This window comes from Pseudophryne corroboree, chromosome 7, assembly GCF_028390025.1.
Source record: "Pseudophryne corroboree isolate aPseCor3 chromosome 7, aPseCor3.hap2, whole genome shotgun sequence".
In the NCBI taxonomy this organism is placed as follows: Eukaryota; Metazoa; Chordata; class Amphibia; order Anura; family Myobatrachidae; genus Pseudophryne; species Pseudophryne corroboree.
The window spans coordinates 95,699,075-95,717,817 of NC_086450.1; the positions used below are offsets into that span (position 1 = coordinate 95,699,075).

General features: G+C 47.2%; 1 protein-coding gene across 3 annotated transcripts in view; it reads right to left on the minus strand.

Moving 5' to 3' along the window:
- MAP3K20 (mitogen-activated protein kinase kinase kinase 20) overlaps positions 1-18,743 on the minus strand; it is a 323,212-nt gene that overhangs the window by 66,210 nt on the left and 238,259 nt on the right. The window contains exon 12 of one of the 3 annotated variants that reach the window (XM_063933449.1): positions 13,622-17,976. The exons of the other annotated variants lie outside the window; for them this stretch is intronic. Coding sequence (XP_063789519.1) covers positions 17,647-17,976 — 330 coding nt within the window. The 3' untranslated portion in view covers positions 13,622-17,646. Of the gene's footprint in view, positions 1-13,621; positions 17,977-18,743 lie in introns of those variants that run through there. 3 annotated transcript variants of the gene reach the window in all.

Consider the following 18,743-nt stretch of genomic DNA (forward strand, 5'->3'; position numbering starts at 1 on the left):
TGACAATGCTATCACATGATTTTCCGCCCAGCGAAAAATCCTTGCAGCTTCTGCCATTGCCCTCCTGCTTCTTGTGCCGCCCTGTCTGTCTACGTGGGCGACTGCCGTGATGTTGTTCGACTGGATCAGCACCGGCTGACCTTAAAGCAGAGGTCTTGCTTGGCTTAGGGCATTGTAAATGGCCCTTAGCTCCAAGATATTTATGTGAAGTGATGTCTCCAGGCTTGACCACAAGCCCTGGAAATTTCTTCCCTGTGTGACTGCTCCCCAGCCTCGCAGGCTGGCATCCGTGGTCACCAGGACCCAGTCCTGAATGCCGAATCTGCGCCCTCTAGAAGATGAGCACTCTGCAACCACCACAGAAGAGACACCCTTGTCTTTGGTGACAGGGTTATCCGCTGATGCATCTGAAGATGCGATCCGGACCATTTTTCCAGCCGGTCCCACTGGAAAGTTCTTGCGTGGAATCTGCCGAATGGAATTGCTTCGTAGGAAGCCACCATTATTTCCCAGGACCCTTGTGCACTGATGCACTGACACTTGGCCTGGTTTTAGGAGGTTTCTGACTAGTTCGGATAACTCCCTGGCTTTCTCCTCCTGGAGAAACACCTTTTTCTGGACTGTGTCCAGGATCATCCTTAGGAATAGAAGACGTGTCGTCGGGATCAGCTGCGATTTTGGAAAATTAAGAATCCAACCGTGCTGCCGCAACACTACTTGAGATAGTGCTACCCCGACTACCAACTGTTCCCTGGATCTTGCCCTTATCCGGAGATCGTCCAAGTAAGGGATAATTAAAACTCCCTTCCTTCGAAGGAGTATCATCATTTCGGCCATTACTTTGGTAAAGACCCGGGGTGCCGTGGACAAACCAAACGGCAGCGTCTGAAACTGATAGTGACAGTTCTGTACCACAAACCTGAGGTACCCTTGGTGAGAAGGGTAAATTGGGACATGGAGATAAGCATCCTTGATGTCCAGAGACACCATATAATCCCCTTCTTCCAGGTTTGCAAATCACCGCTCTGAGTGACTCCATCTTGAATTTGAACCTTTGTATGTAAGTGTTCAAGGATTTCAGATTTAAATTAGGTCTCACCGAGCCGTCCGGCTTCGGTACCACAAACAGCGTGGAATAATACCCCTTTCCCTGTTGTAGGATGGGTACCTTGATTATCACCTGCTGGGAATACAGCTTGTGAATGGCTTCCCATACCGCCTCCCTGTCGGAGGGAGACGTCGGTAAAGCAGACTTTAGGAAACGGCGAAGGGGAGACGTCTCGAATTCCAATTTGTACCCTTGAGATACCACCTGAAGGATCCAGGGGTCCACCTGTGAGTGAGCCCACTGCACGCTGAAATTTTTGAGACGGGCCCCCACCGTGCCTGAGTCCGCTTGTAAAGCCCCAGCGTCATGCTGAGGACTTGGCAGAAAACGGGAGAGGGCTTCTGTTCCTGGGAACTGGCTGTTTGCTGCAGCCTTTTTCCTCTCCCTCTGCCACGGGGCAGAAATGAGGAGCCTTTTGCCCGCTTGCCCTTATGGGGCCCAAAGGACTGCGCCTGATAATACGGCGTCTTCTTATGTTGAGAGGCTACCTGGGGTAAAAATGTGGATTTCCCAGCCGTTGCCGTGGCCACCAGGTCTGTTAGACCTACCCCAAATAACTCCTCCCTTTTATAAGGCGATCCTTCCATATGCCTTTTGGAATCAGCATCACCCGACCACTGTCTTGTCCATAACCCTCTTCTGGCAGAAATGGACAGCGCACTTACTCTTGATGCCAGTCGGCAAATATCCCTCTGTGCATCACGCATATATAGAAATGCATCTTTTAAATGCTCTATAGTCAGTAATATACTATCCCTATCTAGGGTATCAATATTGTCAGTCAGGGAATCCGACCAAGCCACCCCAGCACTGCACATCCAGGCTGAGGCGATTGCTGGTCGCAGTATCACACCCGTGTGAGTGTATATACATTTTACTGCTTTCTGTCAGCAGGTTCCTTAAGGGCGGCCGTAGCCGGGGACGGTAGTGCCACCTGTTTAGACAAGCGTGTGAGCGCTTTATTCACCCTAGGGGGTGTTTCCCAACGTGCCCTATCCTCTGGCGGGAAGGGGTATGATGCTAATAACTTTTTAGGAATTAACAGTTTTTATCGGGGGAAACCCACGCATCATCACACACTTCATTTAATTCCTCAGATGCAGGAAAAACTACAGGCAGTTTTTTCTCACCCAACATAATACCCTTTTTAGTGGTACTGGTATTATCAGAATTGTGTAAAAACATTTTCCATAGCCTCAATCATGTAACGTGTGGCCCTACTGGAAGTCACATTCGTCTCTTAATCGTCGATACTGGAGTCAGTATCCGTGTCGGCGTCTGTATCTGCCATCTGCGGTAACGGGCGTTTTAGAGCCCCTGATGGCTTTTGAGACCCCTGGACAGGCACAGGCTGAGTCGCCGGCTATCTCATGTCATCAATCTTTTGTAAAGAGCTGACACTATCACATATTCCTTCCATAAGCTCATCCACTCAGGTGTCGACTCCCTAGGGGGTGACATCTCTGTTACAGGCAATTTCTCCGCCTCCACATCATTTTCCTCCTCATACATGTCGACACAACGTACCGACACACAGCACACACACAGGGAATGCTCTGATAGAGGACAGGACCCCACTAGCCCTTTGGGGAGACAGAGGGAGAGTATGCCAGCACACACCAGAGTGCTATATATATACAGGGATAACCTTATATAAGTGTTTTTCCCCTTATAGCTGCTGTATTGTTATACTGCGCCTAATTAGTGCCCCCCTCTCTTTTTTAACCCCTTTCTGTAGTGTAGTAACTGCAGGGGAGAGCCAGGGAGCTTCCCTCCAACGGAGCTGTGAGAGAAAATGGCGCCAGTGTGCTGAGGAGATAGGCTCCGCCCCCTTCTCGGCGGCCTTTTCTCCCGTTTTTCTGTGGAATCTGGCAGGGGTTAAAATTCATCCATATAGCCCTGGGGGCTATATGTGATGTATTTTCACCAGCCAAGGTGTTTTTATTGCTGCTCAGGGCGCCCCCCCCTAGCGCCCTGCACCCTCAGTGACCGAAGTGTGCTGAGGAGCAATGGCGCACAGCTGCAGTGCTGTGCGCTACCTTGGTGAAGACAGGATGTCTTCTGCCGCCGATTTTCCGGACCTCTTCTTGCTTCTGGCTCTGTAAGGGGGCCGGCGGCGCGGCTCTGGGACCGGATTCTGAGGCTGGGCCTGTGTTCGGTCCCTCTGGAGCTAATGGTGTCCAGTAGCCTAAGAAGCCCAATCCACTCTGCACGCAGGTGAGTTCGCTTCTTCTCCCCTTAGTCCCTCGATGCAGTGAGCCTGTTGCCAGCAGGTCTCACTGAAAATAAAAAACCTAAAACTAAACTTTCACTAAGAAGCTCAGGAGAGCCCCTAGTGTGCACCCTTCTCGGCCGGGCACAAAAATCTAACTAACTGAGGCTTGGAGGAGGGTCATAGGGGGAGGAGCCAGTGCACACCAGGTAGTCCTAAAGCTTTACTTTTGTGCCCAGTCTCCTGCGGAGCCGCTATTCCCCATGGTCCTTACGGAGTTCCCAGCATCCACTAGGACGTCAGAGAAATAGGCACACATGACGGGTGATGCAGAGTGATACACATTTTGTGCGCATCTACACTTATGATGCAGGAGGTGGAACTGGGCTGTAATGGGTCATTTACACATCGGCAGAGATCAGTGAGATCATGTCAATGCAACTGCAGGGGCGGTCCACTACCGCTGTATAGCAGGCTGCTGTGTGCTGGGCTGGGGAGAGATGCTGCTGTGTGCTGGGGAGAGATGCTGCTGTGTGCTGGGCTGAGGAGACAGGATGCTGTGTGCTGGGCTGCGGGGAGAGGCTGCTGTGCGCTGGGCTGAGGAGACAGGATGCTGTGTGCTGGGCTAAAAGGATGCTGTGTGCTGGGCTGAGGAGACAGGATGCTGTGTGCTGGGCTGCGGGGAGAGGCTGCTGTGTGCTGGGCTGGGGAGACAGGCTGCTGTGTGCTGGGCTGGGAAGAGATACTGCTGTGTGCTGTGCTGGGGAGACAGGCTGCTGTGTGCTGGGCTGAGGGGACAGGATGCTGTGTGCTGGGCTGAGGAGACAGGATGCTGTGTGCTGGGCTGCGGGGAGAGGCTGCTGTGCGCTGGGCTGAGGAGACAGGATGCTGTGTGCTGGGCTGAGGAGACAGGATGCTGTGTGCTGGGCTGAGGAGACAGGATGCTGTGTGCTGGGCTGGGGAGACAGGATGCTGTGTGCTGGGTTGGGGAGACAGGCTGCTGTGTGCTGGGCTGGGGAGACAGGCTGCTGTGTGCTGGGGAGACAGGCTGCTGCGTGCTGGACTGGGGAGACAGGCTGCTGCGTGCTGGACTGGGGAGACAGGCTGCTGCGTGCTGGACTGGGGAGACAGGCTGCTGCGTGCTGGACTGGGGAGACAGGCTGCTGCGTGCTGGGCTGGGGAGACAGGCTGCTGCGTGCTGGGCTGGGGAGACAGGCTGCTGCGTGCTGGGCTGGGGAGACAGGCTGCTGTGTGCTGGGCTGGGGAGACAGGCTGCTGCGTGCTGGGCTGGGGAGACAGGCTGCTGCGTGCTGGGCTGGGGAGACAGGCTGCTGCGTGCTGGGCTGGGGAGACAGGCTGCTGCGTGCTGGACTGGGGAGACAGGCTGCTGCGTGCTGGGCTGGGGAGACAGGCTGCTGCGTGCTGGGGAGACAGGATGCTGTGTGCTGGGCTGGGGAGACAGGCTGCTGTGTGCTGGGCTGCGGAGACAGGCTGCTGTGCGCTGGGCTGCGGAGACAGGCTGCTGTGTGCTGGGGAGACAGGCTGCTGTGTGCTGGGCTGGGGAGACAGGCTGCTGTGTGCTGTGGAGACAGGCTGCTGTGCGCTGGGCTGCGAAGACAGGCTGCTGTGCGCTGGGCTGCGAAGACAGGATGCTGTGTGCTGGGTTGGGGAGACAGGCTGCTGTGTGCTGGGGAGACAGGATGCTGTGTGCTGGGCTGCGGAGACAGGCTGCTGTGTGCTGGCGGCGGAGACAGGCTGCTGTGTGCTGTGGAGACAGGCTGCTGTGTGCTGGGCTGGAGAGACAGGCTGCTGTGTGCTGGGCTACAGAGACAGGATGCTGTGTGCTGGGTTGGGGAGACAGGCTGATGTGTGCTGGGGAGACAGGATGCTGTGTGTTGGGCTGCGGAGACAGGCTGCTGTGTGCTGGCGGCGGAGACAGGCTGCTGTGTGCTGTGGAGACAGGCTGCTGTGTGCTGTGGAGACAGGCTGCTGTGTGCTGGGCTACAGAGACAGGCTGCTGTGTGCTGGGCTACAGAGACAGGCTGCTGTGTGCTGGGCTACAGAGACAGGCTGCTGTGTGCTGGGCTACAGAGACAGGCTGCTGTGTGCTGGGCTACAGAGACAGGCTGCTGTGCGCTGGGCTGCGAAGACAGGATGCTGTGTGCTGGGTTGGGGAGACAGGCTGCTGTGTGCTGGGGAGACAGGGTGCTGTGTGCTGGGCTGCGGAGACAGGCTGCTGTGTGCTGGCGGCGGAGACAGGCTGCTGTGTGCTGTGGAGACAGGCTGCTGTGTGCTGGGCTGGGGAGACAGGCTGCTGTGTGCTGGGCTACAGAGACAGGATGCTGTGTGCTGGATTGGGGAGACAGGCTGATGTGTGCTGGGGAGACAGGATGCTGTGTGCTGGGCTGCGGAGACAGGCTGCTGTGTGCTGGCGGCGGAGACAGGCTGCTGTGTGCTGTGGAGACAGGCTGCTGTGTGCTGGGCAGACAGGCTGCTGTGTGCTGGGCTGGGCAGACAGGATGTTGTGTGCTGGGCTGCGGAGACAGGATGCTGTGTGCTGGGTTGGGGAGACAGGCTGCTGTGTGCTGGGGAGACAGGATGCTGTGTGCTGGGGAGACAGGCTGCTGTGTGCTGGCGGCGGTGACAGGCTGCTGTGTGCTGGCGGCGGTGACAGGCTGCTGTGTGCTGGGCTGGAGAGACAGGCTGCTGTGTGCTGGGCTACAGAGACAGGATGCTGTGTGCTGGGTTGGGGAGACAGGCTGATGTGTGCTGGGGAGACAGGATGCTGTGTGCTGGCGGCGGAGACAGGCTGCTGTGTGCTGTGGAGACAGGCTGCTGTGTGCTGTGGAGACAGGCTGCTGTGTGCTGTGGAGACAGGCTGCTGTGTGCTGGGCTACAGAGACAGGCTGCTGTGTGCTGGGCTACAGAGACAGGCTGCTGTGTGCTGGGCTACAGAGACAGGCTGCTGTGTGCTGGGCTGCGGAGACAGGCTGCTGTGCGCTGGGCTGCGAAGACAGGATGCTGTGTGCTGGGTTGGGGAGACAGGCTGCTGTGTGCTGGGGAGACAGGGTGCTGTGTGCTGGGCTGCGGAGACAGGCTGCTGTGTGCTGGCGGCGGAGACAGGCTGCTGTGTGCTGTGGAGACAGGCTGCTGTGTGCTGGGCTGGGGAGACAGGCTGCTGTGTGCTGGGCTGGGGAGACAGGCTGCTGTGTGCTGGGCTACAGAGACAGGATGCTGTGTGCTGGATTGGGGAGACAGGCTGATGTGTGCTGGGGAGACAGGATGCTGTGTGCTGGGCTGCGGAGACAGGCTACTGTGTGCTGGCGGCGGAGACAGGCTGCTGTGTGCTGTGGAGACAGGCTGCTGTGTGCTGGGCAGACAGGCTGCTGTGTGCTGGGCTGGGCAGACAGGATGCTGTGTGCTGGGCTGCGGAGACAGGATGCTGTGTGCTGGGTTGGGGAGACAGGCAGTCTGCTGGGAGACAGGATGCTGCATGCTGGGCTGCGGATACAGGCTGCTGTGTGCTGGGCTGCGGAGACAGGATGCTGTGTGCTGGGCTGCGGAGACAGGCTGCTGTGTGCTGGGCTGGGCAGACAGGCTGCTGTGTGCTGGGCTACAGAGACAGGCTGCTGTGTGCTGGGCTGCGGAGACAGGCTGCTGTGTGCTGGGCTGGGCAGACAGGCTGCTGTGTGCTGGGCAGATAGGCTGCTGTGTGCTGGGCTAAGCAGACAGGCTGCTGTGTGCTGGGCTGGGCAGACAGGCTGCTGTGTGCTGGGCTGGGCAGACAGGATGCTGTGTGCTGGGCTGCGGAGACAGGATGCTGTGTGCTGGGTTGGGGAGACAGGCAGTCTGCTGGGAGACAGGATGCTGCATGCTGGGCTGCGGATACAGGCTGCTGTGTGCTGGGCTGCGGAGACAGGATGCTGTGTGCTGGGCTGCGGAGACAGGATGCTGTGTGCTGGGCTGGGCAGACAGGCTGCTGTGTGCTGGGCTGCGGAGACAGGATGCTGTGTGCTGGGTTGGGGAGACAGGCTGTCTGCTGGGGAGACAGGATGCTGTGTGCTGGGCTGGGGAGACAGGCTGCTGTGTGCTGGACTGCGGAGACAGGCTGCTGTGTGCTGGGCTGGGCAGACAGGCTGCTGTGTGCTGGGCTGCGGAGACAGGATGCTGTGTGCTGGGTTGGGGAGACAGGATGCTGTGTGCTGGGTTGGGGAGACAGGCTGTCTGCTGGGGAGACAGGATGCTGTGTGCTGGGCTGGGGAGACAGGCTGCTGTGTGCTGGACTGCGGAGACAGGCTGCTGTGTGCTGGGCTGGAGGGGGTCCAACCCCTAAGAATTTTGGTACACACTACACAAGAGACACAGGTGTACACACTACACAGGATGCTGTGTGCTGGGTTGGGGAGACAGGATGCTGTGTGCAGGACTGCGGAGACAGCCTGCTGTGTGCTGGGCTGTAGGGGGTCCAACCACTAAGAATTTTGGTACACACTACACAATCGTTACGTATCACAACTTGGTTTGTTACAAATGTCATATAGGTTAAGCACAGTAGCAGCCTGTGAAATTATTTGATAACTATAACTTATGGCATAATACTGTTAAAAAAAATGGTATACAGTATATGTGCAAGTGTTGCTTTACAAAATAGAGAATTGTGTTTTCTTGAGATGCACAGTTCGGTTTTCCAGAAATCCGAATTCATCCGAATTTTGTGGTTCCGAACCAAAGTAAAACCCGGTCCAGATCCCCTGCAGAGATCTGACCCGAACTGAGTCTCAGTTAAATTCTTCCCGTGGTTTCGTTATTCGGATTTTAAATCCAAATTCTGAGTTTTGGATTACAAAAATTACATGATTTGCGCTGTTTTTATTGATTTTTAGCAATAATAATAATAATAATAGATTTTTATTCATTTTAAACCGAACCAAAATCCAAATCCAAACCAAAACACTTGAGGGTGGTTTTGATAAAACCAAAATGAAAACATGATGAATTAGAACCAAAACTATTTCTAGTATATACAGTGTAGCTCCTGAAGTTGAACACAAAGCTGCTTGAACAATGCTGCCAGATGATAAACATACATGGCTAGAGAGCACAAAATATGAAAAAAAGGAGGGCACAAAGAATACAATACATTACAACATACAAAGGTGGAACCTTCTGTAATACTCCTATGTGCAAGCATGCAGATGTGCAATAACCAGCCGCTACTAATCAGACATATGTCTTCATTAACCCTATATTGTACAAGGCCTATCAAAGCTTACTGATTAGTTACCATGGCTTAATGTACATTTGCAACTATCTTGTAGCACGTAGAGTACCGTAACTCTACTTGTGATGTTCTCCCTTCTGTATCTTCAGTGACAATCACGTAACAATTATGGCTGTATACAATATCTTATATATGGGTTATGATATTTTGGAATATAAAATATATGTAATAAATCCAAATTTTTTCATAATTTACAACAATGATAATTGTAGGTATCCTGTGGACATCAGTTTCTTGACAGAAGAGATCATTCACTAACATTACATTTAGGTGCACACCTGACTACCTTGCAGAAGACAGATAAAAGCTAATTGCTGATTTGCTCTTTTGATCTGTGCAAGTTTTGCACCTAAATGAGTAGTTCATAAATCAGCCTCAGTGCCGAGGGCATTTGATATGACAATTAGTGAATCATATGAGAACCAGCAATTTATCTTATTACGCCAATATCGGCACGATATGTCTTTTCAGCCTAAATTCGAACGGCATATCGTGCATATTGGGCAATGTGTATGCCCAATTACGCACACTCATGGTTCGCATGCAATATCTTCTGGTTGGCCGTGCTGCACAGCCAATCAGAAGATATTGCATCAGGAACAAGGGATCATTAACGTGTTCTGGTGTGTACCTCCAAAACGAAATGTCGGCCCGTCGGCAGGTATATTGTCCAGGTACACATCGTTCCGATGTGTATCCAGCCTAAGTGTGTCTTATTAGTTTCTATTCTTAACTCAGATAAATATATGAAAAACAGTCAAAAAGTTATTAATTTGATGCGTGTGACAAAGAGAAATCAGATAATCCTGGTGTATATCATAAAAATGTACAAATGACAAGACATAATTAAAACACATCTGGCAAAGTACTGCTAGGTCTTGGAACCCCCAACTAACGAATGATGAGGAAACACTCATATTTATATAACGAGCATAGATTACATGCTCTAAGAAAGGGGTCCCCAAGGACCACTAACAGTCCAGGTTTTAAAGAAAGCCATACTTGAGCACAGGGGACTACATTAGTACCTCAGTTATTTTGATTTAACCATCTGTGTTCAAGCACTGATACACTAAATCCTGCACTGTTAGTGTACCTTGAGGACAGAGGTTGGGAATCACTGCTCTAAGAACATGGCGAGCTTGTAGTGCAAGGTCTACTGGGAAACTACTAAGGTTCCACGTGTCCCCCAAAAGTCCTTTTGTATGGGACAATCATGTTATCAACATAGGAGGGGAGCTGCCAATCGGACAGGTTATTACAAACTGTACCTGTGGCTTCAGAGAATTAGGGGCACGGCCAATTATACCCATTTGGTTACTCGGTCTTGTTGAGCGGTATGCTTTATGTATAGTACAGATAATCTTTAGGAAACATTTAAAGAATGCAGATGTCCAGTCACCATTTCCCAATATTCATATGTGTTAATGCTAAATAATTTTTTCTACTGACACTGAGATACACCTATACAAAGTGTACTGTAGGCTGACGGAGTCCCAGACTTCTATTATAATGGTTCTATTATAATATGGCCGCTGTACATGATCTTAATTGTGTTCTACTGTATTTCAGAATCCATGGGGGGGAGATTTATAAAAACTTCAAGAGAGATTAAGTGGAGAGAGATAAAGAACCAACCAGTCAGCTCCTAACTGTCATTTTTCAAACACAGGTCAAGATTTATCAAGCCTTGGAGAGTGATAAATTACTCGGTGATAAAGTACCAACCAATCAGCTCCTAACTGTCATTTTTTCAAATACACCCTGTAACAAGACAGTTAGGAGCTGGTTGGTTGGTACTTGATCACCATGCAGTTTATCACTCTCCAAGGCTTGATAAATGAGCCCCATAGTCTGCAAAAAGAACAGTTTGAAGCTGATTGGTTAGTACTTTATGGGGTCTATTTACTAAGCCTTGAATGTAGGTAAAGTGGACGGAGATAAAGTACCAACCAATTAGCTTCTGTCATGTCACAGCATGGGTTTAAAAAATGACAGGAGCTGATTGGCTGGTACTTTATCTCTATCCCAGAGGTTCCCAAACTGTGTGCCGTGGCTCCCTGGGGTGCCTCGGGACAATTGCAGGGGTGCCCTGGGTTGGTGGTCCAGGACCAATTCAAATTATTCATGGTCAATACAATAGGCAAAACCAGTGCTGGTGGCTGCCAGTCATAAAATATGTGGCCAAACAGAAGCAAATCTTGTCCCTCACCACACAACTGACCCTAAGGATGACATATAAATGCAATCTACTTAATGTAATATTTCTTTCTAAATTTCTCAATAAGAAATTTTTGGCCTAGGGGTGCCGTGAAAAAAATTCTGATATTCTAGGGCGCCGTGATTCAATAAAGTTTGGAAACCACTGCTCTATCCACTTTATCTCCATCCAAGGTTTAGTAAATAGACCCCTATAGCTCTCCAAGCTTTGATAAATCTCCCCCCATGTCTCAATGTGCAGTATAACCCTGAATGCTGATAACTGTATTCATCCTACATAGTAAGGATAATTACTCAGTGCAGCTAGCCACTTTTCCCAATCTCATACTGTCCAGGCTCTTTGGCCACCATACAAAAAATGTACTTACATAGCATCAAATAATCCTAGGCTAAACCCAAGAGACTCAGCTACTGTTGATGGACCCATGACTTCTTATTGTCCAGTATGGCTGTTTTGTCCACTTGTTTTCAATACTGACTACCACAGTTCACCGTTCTTTTGAGTTTATTGTATTAGCTTTAGTAATTTATTTAATTAAAAGGAGACCTGTGAACTGTGACACCTGGGAAGCTACTACTCACCCCAGCCAGTGAAGCTGCAGCATATGTGAGTAATTGCTTCATAGTTTTATGGGTTGGGGGAGGGGAGAAAGGTTAAAGACAAGTTATCCTTTAATTCCTTATTAAATATCTTTAAGAATAAACTGAAAGGTCACAGGGCAATAGACAATTCCTTCCACATTTCCACTGGCTACAAAGTCCTGTATGTTTGACATACATTATAATGCGGCATGATTAGTTTGCACTCTGCAGAAAGTAATCCTACTAATAACAGTAAATTGCTTTGTTCTCTAATACCCAAACCACTGGATAATCTGCCATTACTAATACAACCAGAATAAATATGTTCTCTTCAATTTTAAGCAAAGTAGGAATTCATTAAGAGCACTGAAGCTGCCTGATTACAGAAATACAATGCTTAAATGTGCCATAATTCCTCCTAATACAGCATGACAGATCTGCGGATTGAAATGTGTGGATGAATCCCATTTTAACACGGATGGCTCAGTACAAGACAATTGCTTGAAGAATGTATTAAAGGAAGGTAATCTGCATGCCCGAGACCTGCGGCGTTTAATTACTGCAGAGCAGACAAGCTTAAAATGTTAAATGTTATTAGTGAACAAGATGTGAAAAGGCTTAAAATAAATGTGATCTAGCCTGCCTGTGCTCAGAATGTACAAGGGACAGATCGCTGATGGCTTTTCACACTAATGAAACATGAATGCTGTCCCAGCCTGCTAGATAAGTCCAACATGTACAATGCTGCCTCCAAAAGGATCGAAGTACAAGTCTAAGGGGGAAATGTTTTAGGTTGTGAATTTGGAAATCTGGCGTATTTCCAGCAAGATTCATGTTGCCATAAGTAAAAGAATACACCTAAACGTGCCAGAATTGTGCCCCAATCAATCCTGCTGCGCAGCAAGATGCCCTCCAGATGTTTATAAGGCATAACATGCAACTTGCCATATGTAATAGAAAACAGTTGATAAGTCTTGAGAAATGCACCAGAATAAATTGCTAAACAGACAGTTCAGAGGGTAGGCGTTTATTCAGTGGAGTGGGTCCCACAAAAAACATGCGGGTTCCCCCTACTGGGTACAACCAGCCATGGTACCAACAGGCCTAGGGCTGTGGAATCATGATAGTGGCATCTCCACACCACGGTTCTCCCGACTATGGTTCTACTAGCCCTGGCTGGTCAAAACTAGTGATGAGCGGATTCGGTTTTACTCGGTTCTCAAAACCGAATCTTATTGGCTCACTGATGTCACATGTTTTGGATAGCCAATAAGATTCGGTTTTGAGAACCGAGTAAAACCGAATCCGCTCATCACTAGTCAAAACTGCTGCTATTAATGGAAAAACTGGGGGGACCCCACGCTCTTTGGTCCCCAATTTTTCTAATACCAGCCTAGGCAGAAGCGCTAGTGCTGGTTTTGTTTAAAAATGGGGTCCCTACAGGTGAATCTAGTCGTTGCCCTAAGTGTAATAATACCCATGCAGACTTCATTCACAACATGAGGTTGTGTTCAAAGATCTGCCGCTATTGGAACAATGTTTTAACTTTTATCAATCATCTGTTTAAGCTCCATCTACCCTTCCATCCTATAACGTTATTGTTCGCACATTTTTACATATGGAAAACAGATTCTAGCATTAACCACCTGATTCCCATCCTGACGCTTATTGCCACAGTAGCCAAAAAAATTCTCCTCTGTAAGTGGATCAAGATATCCACACCTATGATTAGTGAGATACGGGATTCCTTATTGGACCTTATTTATTTTGACCGGAGAGATAATTTTTCTAATACAGAACATGGTGTACAGTGTTTTTATAAGAAATGGGAATGTTATACTAAAACACTCTTCTGTCCATTGTCCAATATCAAATTTCTGGGGTCTTTGAATCAACCACATGGTATATGTTGTGCACTGTTGTCTGACATAAAATTATCTACTCTAGACTTGACTTTGTAACGGTCTCTTTAGGCTATTATTATATGTCATTCCCGTATTGCATTAGCCGGCAGACAATGAGGTGACCTGAGTCTCTTTACTAGTACTTTGTATTTCCAAAAGACACGGAATACACATATGTGTGCAATATGATGTTAAACATCATAAAAAAAAGAGATCAAATGATGTTTGTGAAAACGAGTTATATTCCTCTTTAATTTTGACGAGCAAAAAAAAAAAATTACCAAAAAAACAATTACATAAATTACGACTCCAAGTTTGTTTTACTTAAAGTTTTATAGCTTTTAAGAATGTTCACTTAATGACATAAAAATCAATTAAATGACAAAAGTTAAAATAAATTCCAATAACAAATAATCACACAGTGGAGGAGCAAAATATTAAATATAATCCAATCATTCATTATTTTTTAATAGATGAATTCTGACATTCAATTACTTCATTTTACACAACACATTTAAAAGTGGCATTTCCATAAATGTGTCAGTTTTCCTGGTCGCCACTTTTGAGACTATCCTCCCTTATAAAACAGATTTTAGTCATAGTTTACCATTTGAAATAAAAACAAATATATAGATCAGTGATATTTCCATACATCGGGAAATGTAACAATTTTTTTTTAAAGCACAACAGTACGGAGTAGCTGGGCGAAAACAGAATAGGAACTTTAAAAGGTGCAATGGTCATTGGATAACAAATAATACATAGTAAATGCCGGCGGTTGGGATGCCAGGGGGCACATGACCGACCGCGGCATCCTGACACTGAAGAGCCTGACACCGGAGTAAGTATTTCTACCCCCCCCCCCCGCCCCCCCCTTACTCTAACCCTAGGGGGGGGTGGCTACAGCTAACCTTCCGGGGGTATTGGCTACGGCCAATCCTCGGTGGGGGCTGATGGCTTGGGCTACCCCTCCAGTGCCTAACCCTATCCCTCCCCCCCGGGCCCAAACCCTGGACCCCAGATACTCATCTTCGCGATGCTGGCAGTGAGTGCTCCGGCGGCAGTCTCCTGATTGGTGTCAGGAATCCAGTGTCACTCACATGACTGCCGGTATCCCAACAGCAGGGATGCTTAATGCATCCCAATAACAATACTCTGAGTATATTCAATGGGGTTTATCAATTTGTATCTTAATTCAAGATGTCTTTAACATCTGCACAAATCAGAGAGAGGCAGTAAAGCTTCCGGGATTATTTTACTATGCACCCTAAAGCACGTTATAACAACAAGGTACAAGTACCACTTCTGTGATATAAACCACAGTAGCTAATCCAATCTGAACCTCCATTAATCTGGCATCCTCTAGATTCAGCAAATCCAAATTTAGATTGGCAGCTATAGTTACACATGGGTATTTTAGTCAGTTAATAAGCCCTATTATCGGTAACACTATAAAGTACACCCCACGCTCGTATCTGGATGATTAACTAGTATTCTAGTAAGCTACAAGAATACTAACAGTAAAAACAACTTTTAAGAATCTTTTCTGGCATATCCCCAACGCTGCATCTGTCTAGCCAGTTATTTGTTAATGGTTAAAATCCCTGCAGAATGAGTCTCCTTCCTACGTTTAGGATTACACTATGATAGCCTGCAAGTATATAAGAGACAACACAGTCGGTGTCTGCTCATCGTTTTGCATTGAAATACTGAACTTAAATAACAAGCAAATCAAAGCAGAGTAAGTGATATGTATGTCAGTTATTTACTATATTATACCATGTTGTACAGAAGACTGTCATTTTTAGACAAGTGCAATCACCAAGTCGTTTCCATATATTACATGTGTATATGCCTACTGGTTTTCATAGAATGGTTGGCACAGTGGCTTGAGCTTGCTTTCCTTAGCATAAAGATAATGGCATATTATTTTATGCGTCAGCGTGGTCACACAGCAGTATTACCCAATGTAGGTTCTCAGTGGGTGGGGTCTCATAGAAATATATGTCAAAATGACATCACAACCGATGCATAAATCTGAGTGTCCGAAAACAGTATCAGCACGTTGCGTTCTTTGGCCTTTGGAACTTAGAACATAATACATCTGCTTGACCCATGCATATCTGTCTACCTGGATCACTTATGTGGTGGCTACTGATGGCCAGTATTTTGCCCAACAGACCGGCAATGCATGGTAGTTGATCACTATAGTTTCAGAAGACACAACCAAATGTATCATAGAGCATTGGTGGGCAACAGGCAGTCTGAGAGCCGCCAGCGGCCTAATGAGCCTTCTCCTGCAGCCCCATCCCATTGCTCAAGATCGCACTTACTCTCTGCTTTGTTATAAAGCAAAGAATTAGACTAACTGGAGAAGCGTCTACTGCATGACGTTATGTCCTCTGCACTCTGCAGGGAAGTTACATACTGTATCAGAGGATGGAGTGCATGGTGCTGTTCCTCCATCCTCTGCAGGCTCAGTGTCATAAGCCCCTACTCCATTTATAAGAGAAAGCCACTGACCTATAAAGAAGTCAGGAAATGAAAGGGTACGAGTTGGGAGACTAAGAAGGAGAAATGAGTCACAGGCATAAAGCAAAGCGGGGAATATCAATGGAGAATATGAAATGTCAGAGAAGACCATCATGAAAGGAAGAGATAAAAAGGAGCAGTTAAAAAAGGGTTATGAATGAAAGTTAATCACATATGGATATGAGGGCAGCAAGAACGGAATAAGGCAGTTTAGTAAATTATACAGTGAGTGTGGAAGAGGTTAAGTGCATACAAAGAGGTCTGAGGGACATGTGAAGGGCACATGGGGATTTGAGGTACATGTAAAGCAGTCTGATGGAAAAGTAAGGGGCTTATGGAGAGGTGTTGATAGGATATGGCATGTCTGTGGGGCACGTGGTGATGTCTGAGGAGAATGTGTTGCTGGCTGAAGGACATGTGGCGATGTCTGAGGGGCATGCAGAGATATGCGAGGGGCATGTGGTAAAGTCTGAGGAGAATGTGTTGCTGGCTGAAGGACATGTGGCGATGTCTGAGGGGCATGCAGAGATATGCGAGGGGCATGTGGTAAAGTCTGAGGAGAATGTGTTGCTGGCTGAAGGACATGTGGCGATGTCTGAGGGGCATGCAGAGATATGCGAGGGGCATGTGGTAAAGTCTGAAGGGTATGAGGGGAGATTTGGGTCGTGTGGGGATGTCTAAGGGGCGTGTGGTGATGTCTGAGGGTTTTGTGATGAATATGGGGTGTGCTTTCATGTCTGAATAGCATGTAAGGAGATCTGAGGGGCATGTAAGGAGGTCTAAGGGGCATGTAAGGAGGTCTGTGGGGCATTTGAGGAGGTCTGAGGGCACGTGAAGAGGTATTTCATGGGAGGGGGGGATCTGAGTACATGTGGAAGCATTTTGTGGTAAGTTGGAATCTAAGGGTATGTGGGGCTATTTTGGAACATGTGGGTAATATGTGGCCCTTTTGAATGTTTGATGACCGTCCTTGAATTATATCAAGTTGCCCATCAAATCCACAGGGCATTTATCATTGTAACTAGTTAGACAACAGCGCAGTAACTGTGGACCCATCCATTCTGTAAATACTTATAAGACACTGCATACTTATACTGGCATCCAATATATTCTGGATACCTACATTGTTTAGCTTCATATTATATGGCTTATTTGAAGAACATTTTATCGAATATAAATTCACAGGAGATTAGATTCCCCAGCTATATCAGTGTAATTGTATTTTGGCAACACAGAACCCTACATAAAAAATAGCTAAAATTGTCTTGCATTGTCTGTTCATCGCAGATACTGTACTTTATATTCTTTGCGACCATACCAGGTAATAATGAAAACTGCCAATGCAAGGGTTAGCAGAACCCATGTCTAATATTTTAATAAATAAAAAAAATTCCGTAGAATATTTCTATTAAGCAAAAAAAAAAAAGCATTCGATTGGCAAAAAATACTACACACAAGCTTGTAATTTAAACGGTACAGATCACAGGGGTGTTTGCCAGGCAAAGTATGGCTAAAATTATACAATAAAGACCATAATGCAAATACCTCTGAAATCGGGCATCATAAAACAATAACACAAACGGTGTGAAATTACATCTTTCAAGTTATACACCATATAGAAGCAAATGCAACAAAATTATGAACATGACAAAAACTTCTTACGTAAAACGGACCTAAAAAAATGCATATACTGAAGCATGTTTTAACAAAAGGACAAAAACAAAACCAAAAAACATTGACCTCGTGGCTCACACATTATTGAAAGTTCTAAAAATAATGTATGATGTCATTTCTTTCAATAGGGTTTTCATTCACTGCTGTCATCTGACCAACCAAAATCATTGAAGCCCACCGCCATGTTAATTTTCTTCCCCTTCCGGACTGACGTGGTTTTGGTGGAATTTTGCCTGGCTTGCATGTTAATTTGCATCCCAGAATGCCGGATGGGTCCTGCAACATCCATGTCAAACATATTCCCGAATCCCTTCATCATGGCCTGCAGGCTTTTGTTCATGCCATCTACCTCCCCGTTACTGGTGGCTGTGATCTGGCACGACATCTCTGCACTGTTGGACTCCTCTGTTTTAGATTCAAAGAAAGACTTCTGAGAGAGTCTTGCAGCAACAGGAAAGAAAAGCTATTAAATGGAGGAAAGGACAGAGGCAAAAAGGGAAAGTTAAAATCAATTTAAATCAAAGGTTCCATAAAAACTGAATTACAGTTGTTGGCAGTAAACGGAAAGTAAAATCATTAGTAAATTAAAACACAGAAGGAAAGTTAGATTTGATCAGACGTCCGAATGGACGTTTCATTGTCCATCTCGGTGGATGGTATTTGTATCATTAGTGAAATAATATTGGAAAAAGAAAAAAAGAAAGCTTTGATCAGAAATATAATAGGAAAGCAGGAAGTGCGATAATAATAGCATTATGTGGTCATCAAATGTTTCTTGTTTCTCTGGTAGGCCATTATTTTGTGAGGTCTGAGGATGCTAACCATTGATTTTATTGGATTTTATGAAAAAGAGTATCAAGTATTACAGTATGTGTACATGTGTCTATCAAATCTATTAAAGGAGCCATTTAAGTTCAAGTGGTGCAAAATACATATGTTACAGGTTGAGTCTCCCATTTACAAAATGCATGGGACCAGAAGTATTTGGGATTTTTCTGTATTGTGGAATATTTGTATACCGTAATGATATATCTTGGGGCTGGAACCCAAGTCTATACACAGAATGCATATGTTTCATATGCACCTTTTACACAAAGCCTGAAGGGAATTTTATACAATATCTGTAATCATTTGTGTACATTGATCCTCAAAGCAAAGGTGTCACTATCTCAGTCACGCTCCGAAAATTCCGTACTCCAGAATTTTGGGTATGGGAGACTCAACTCGTAC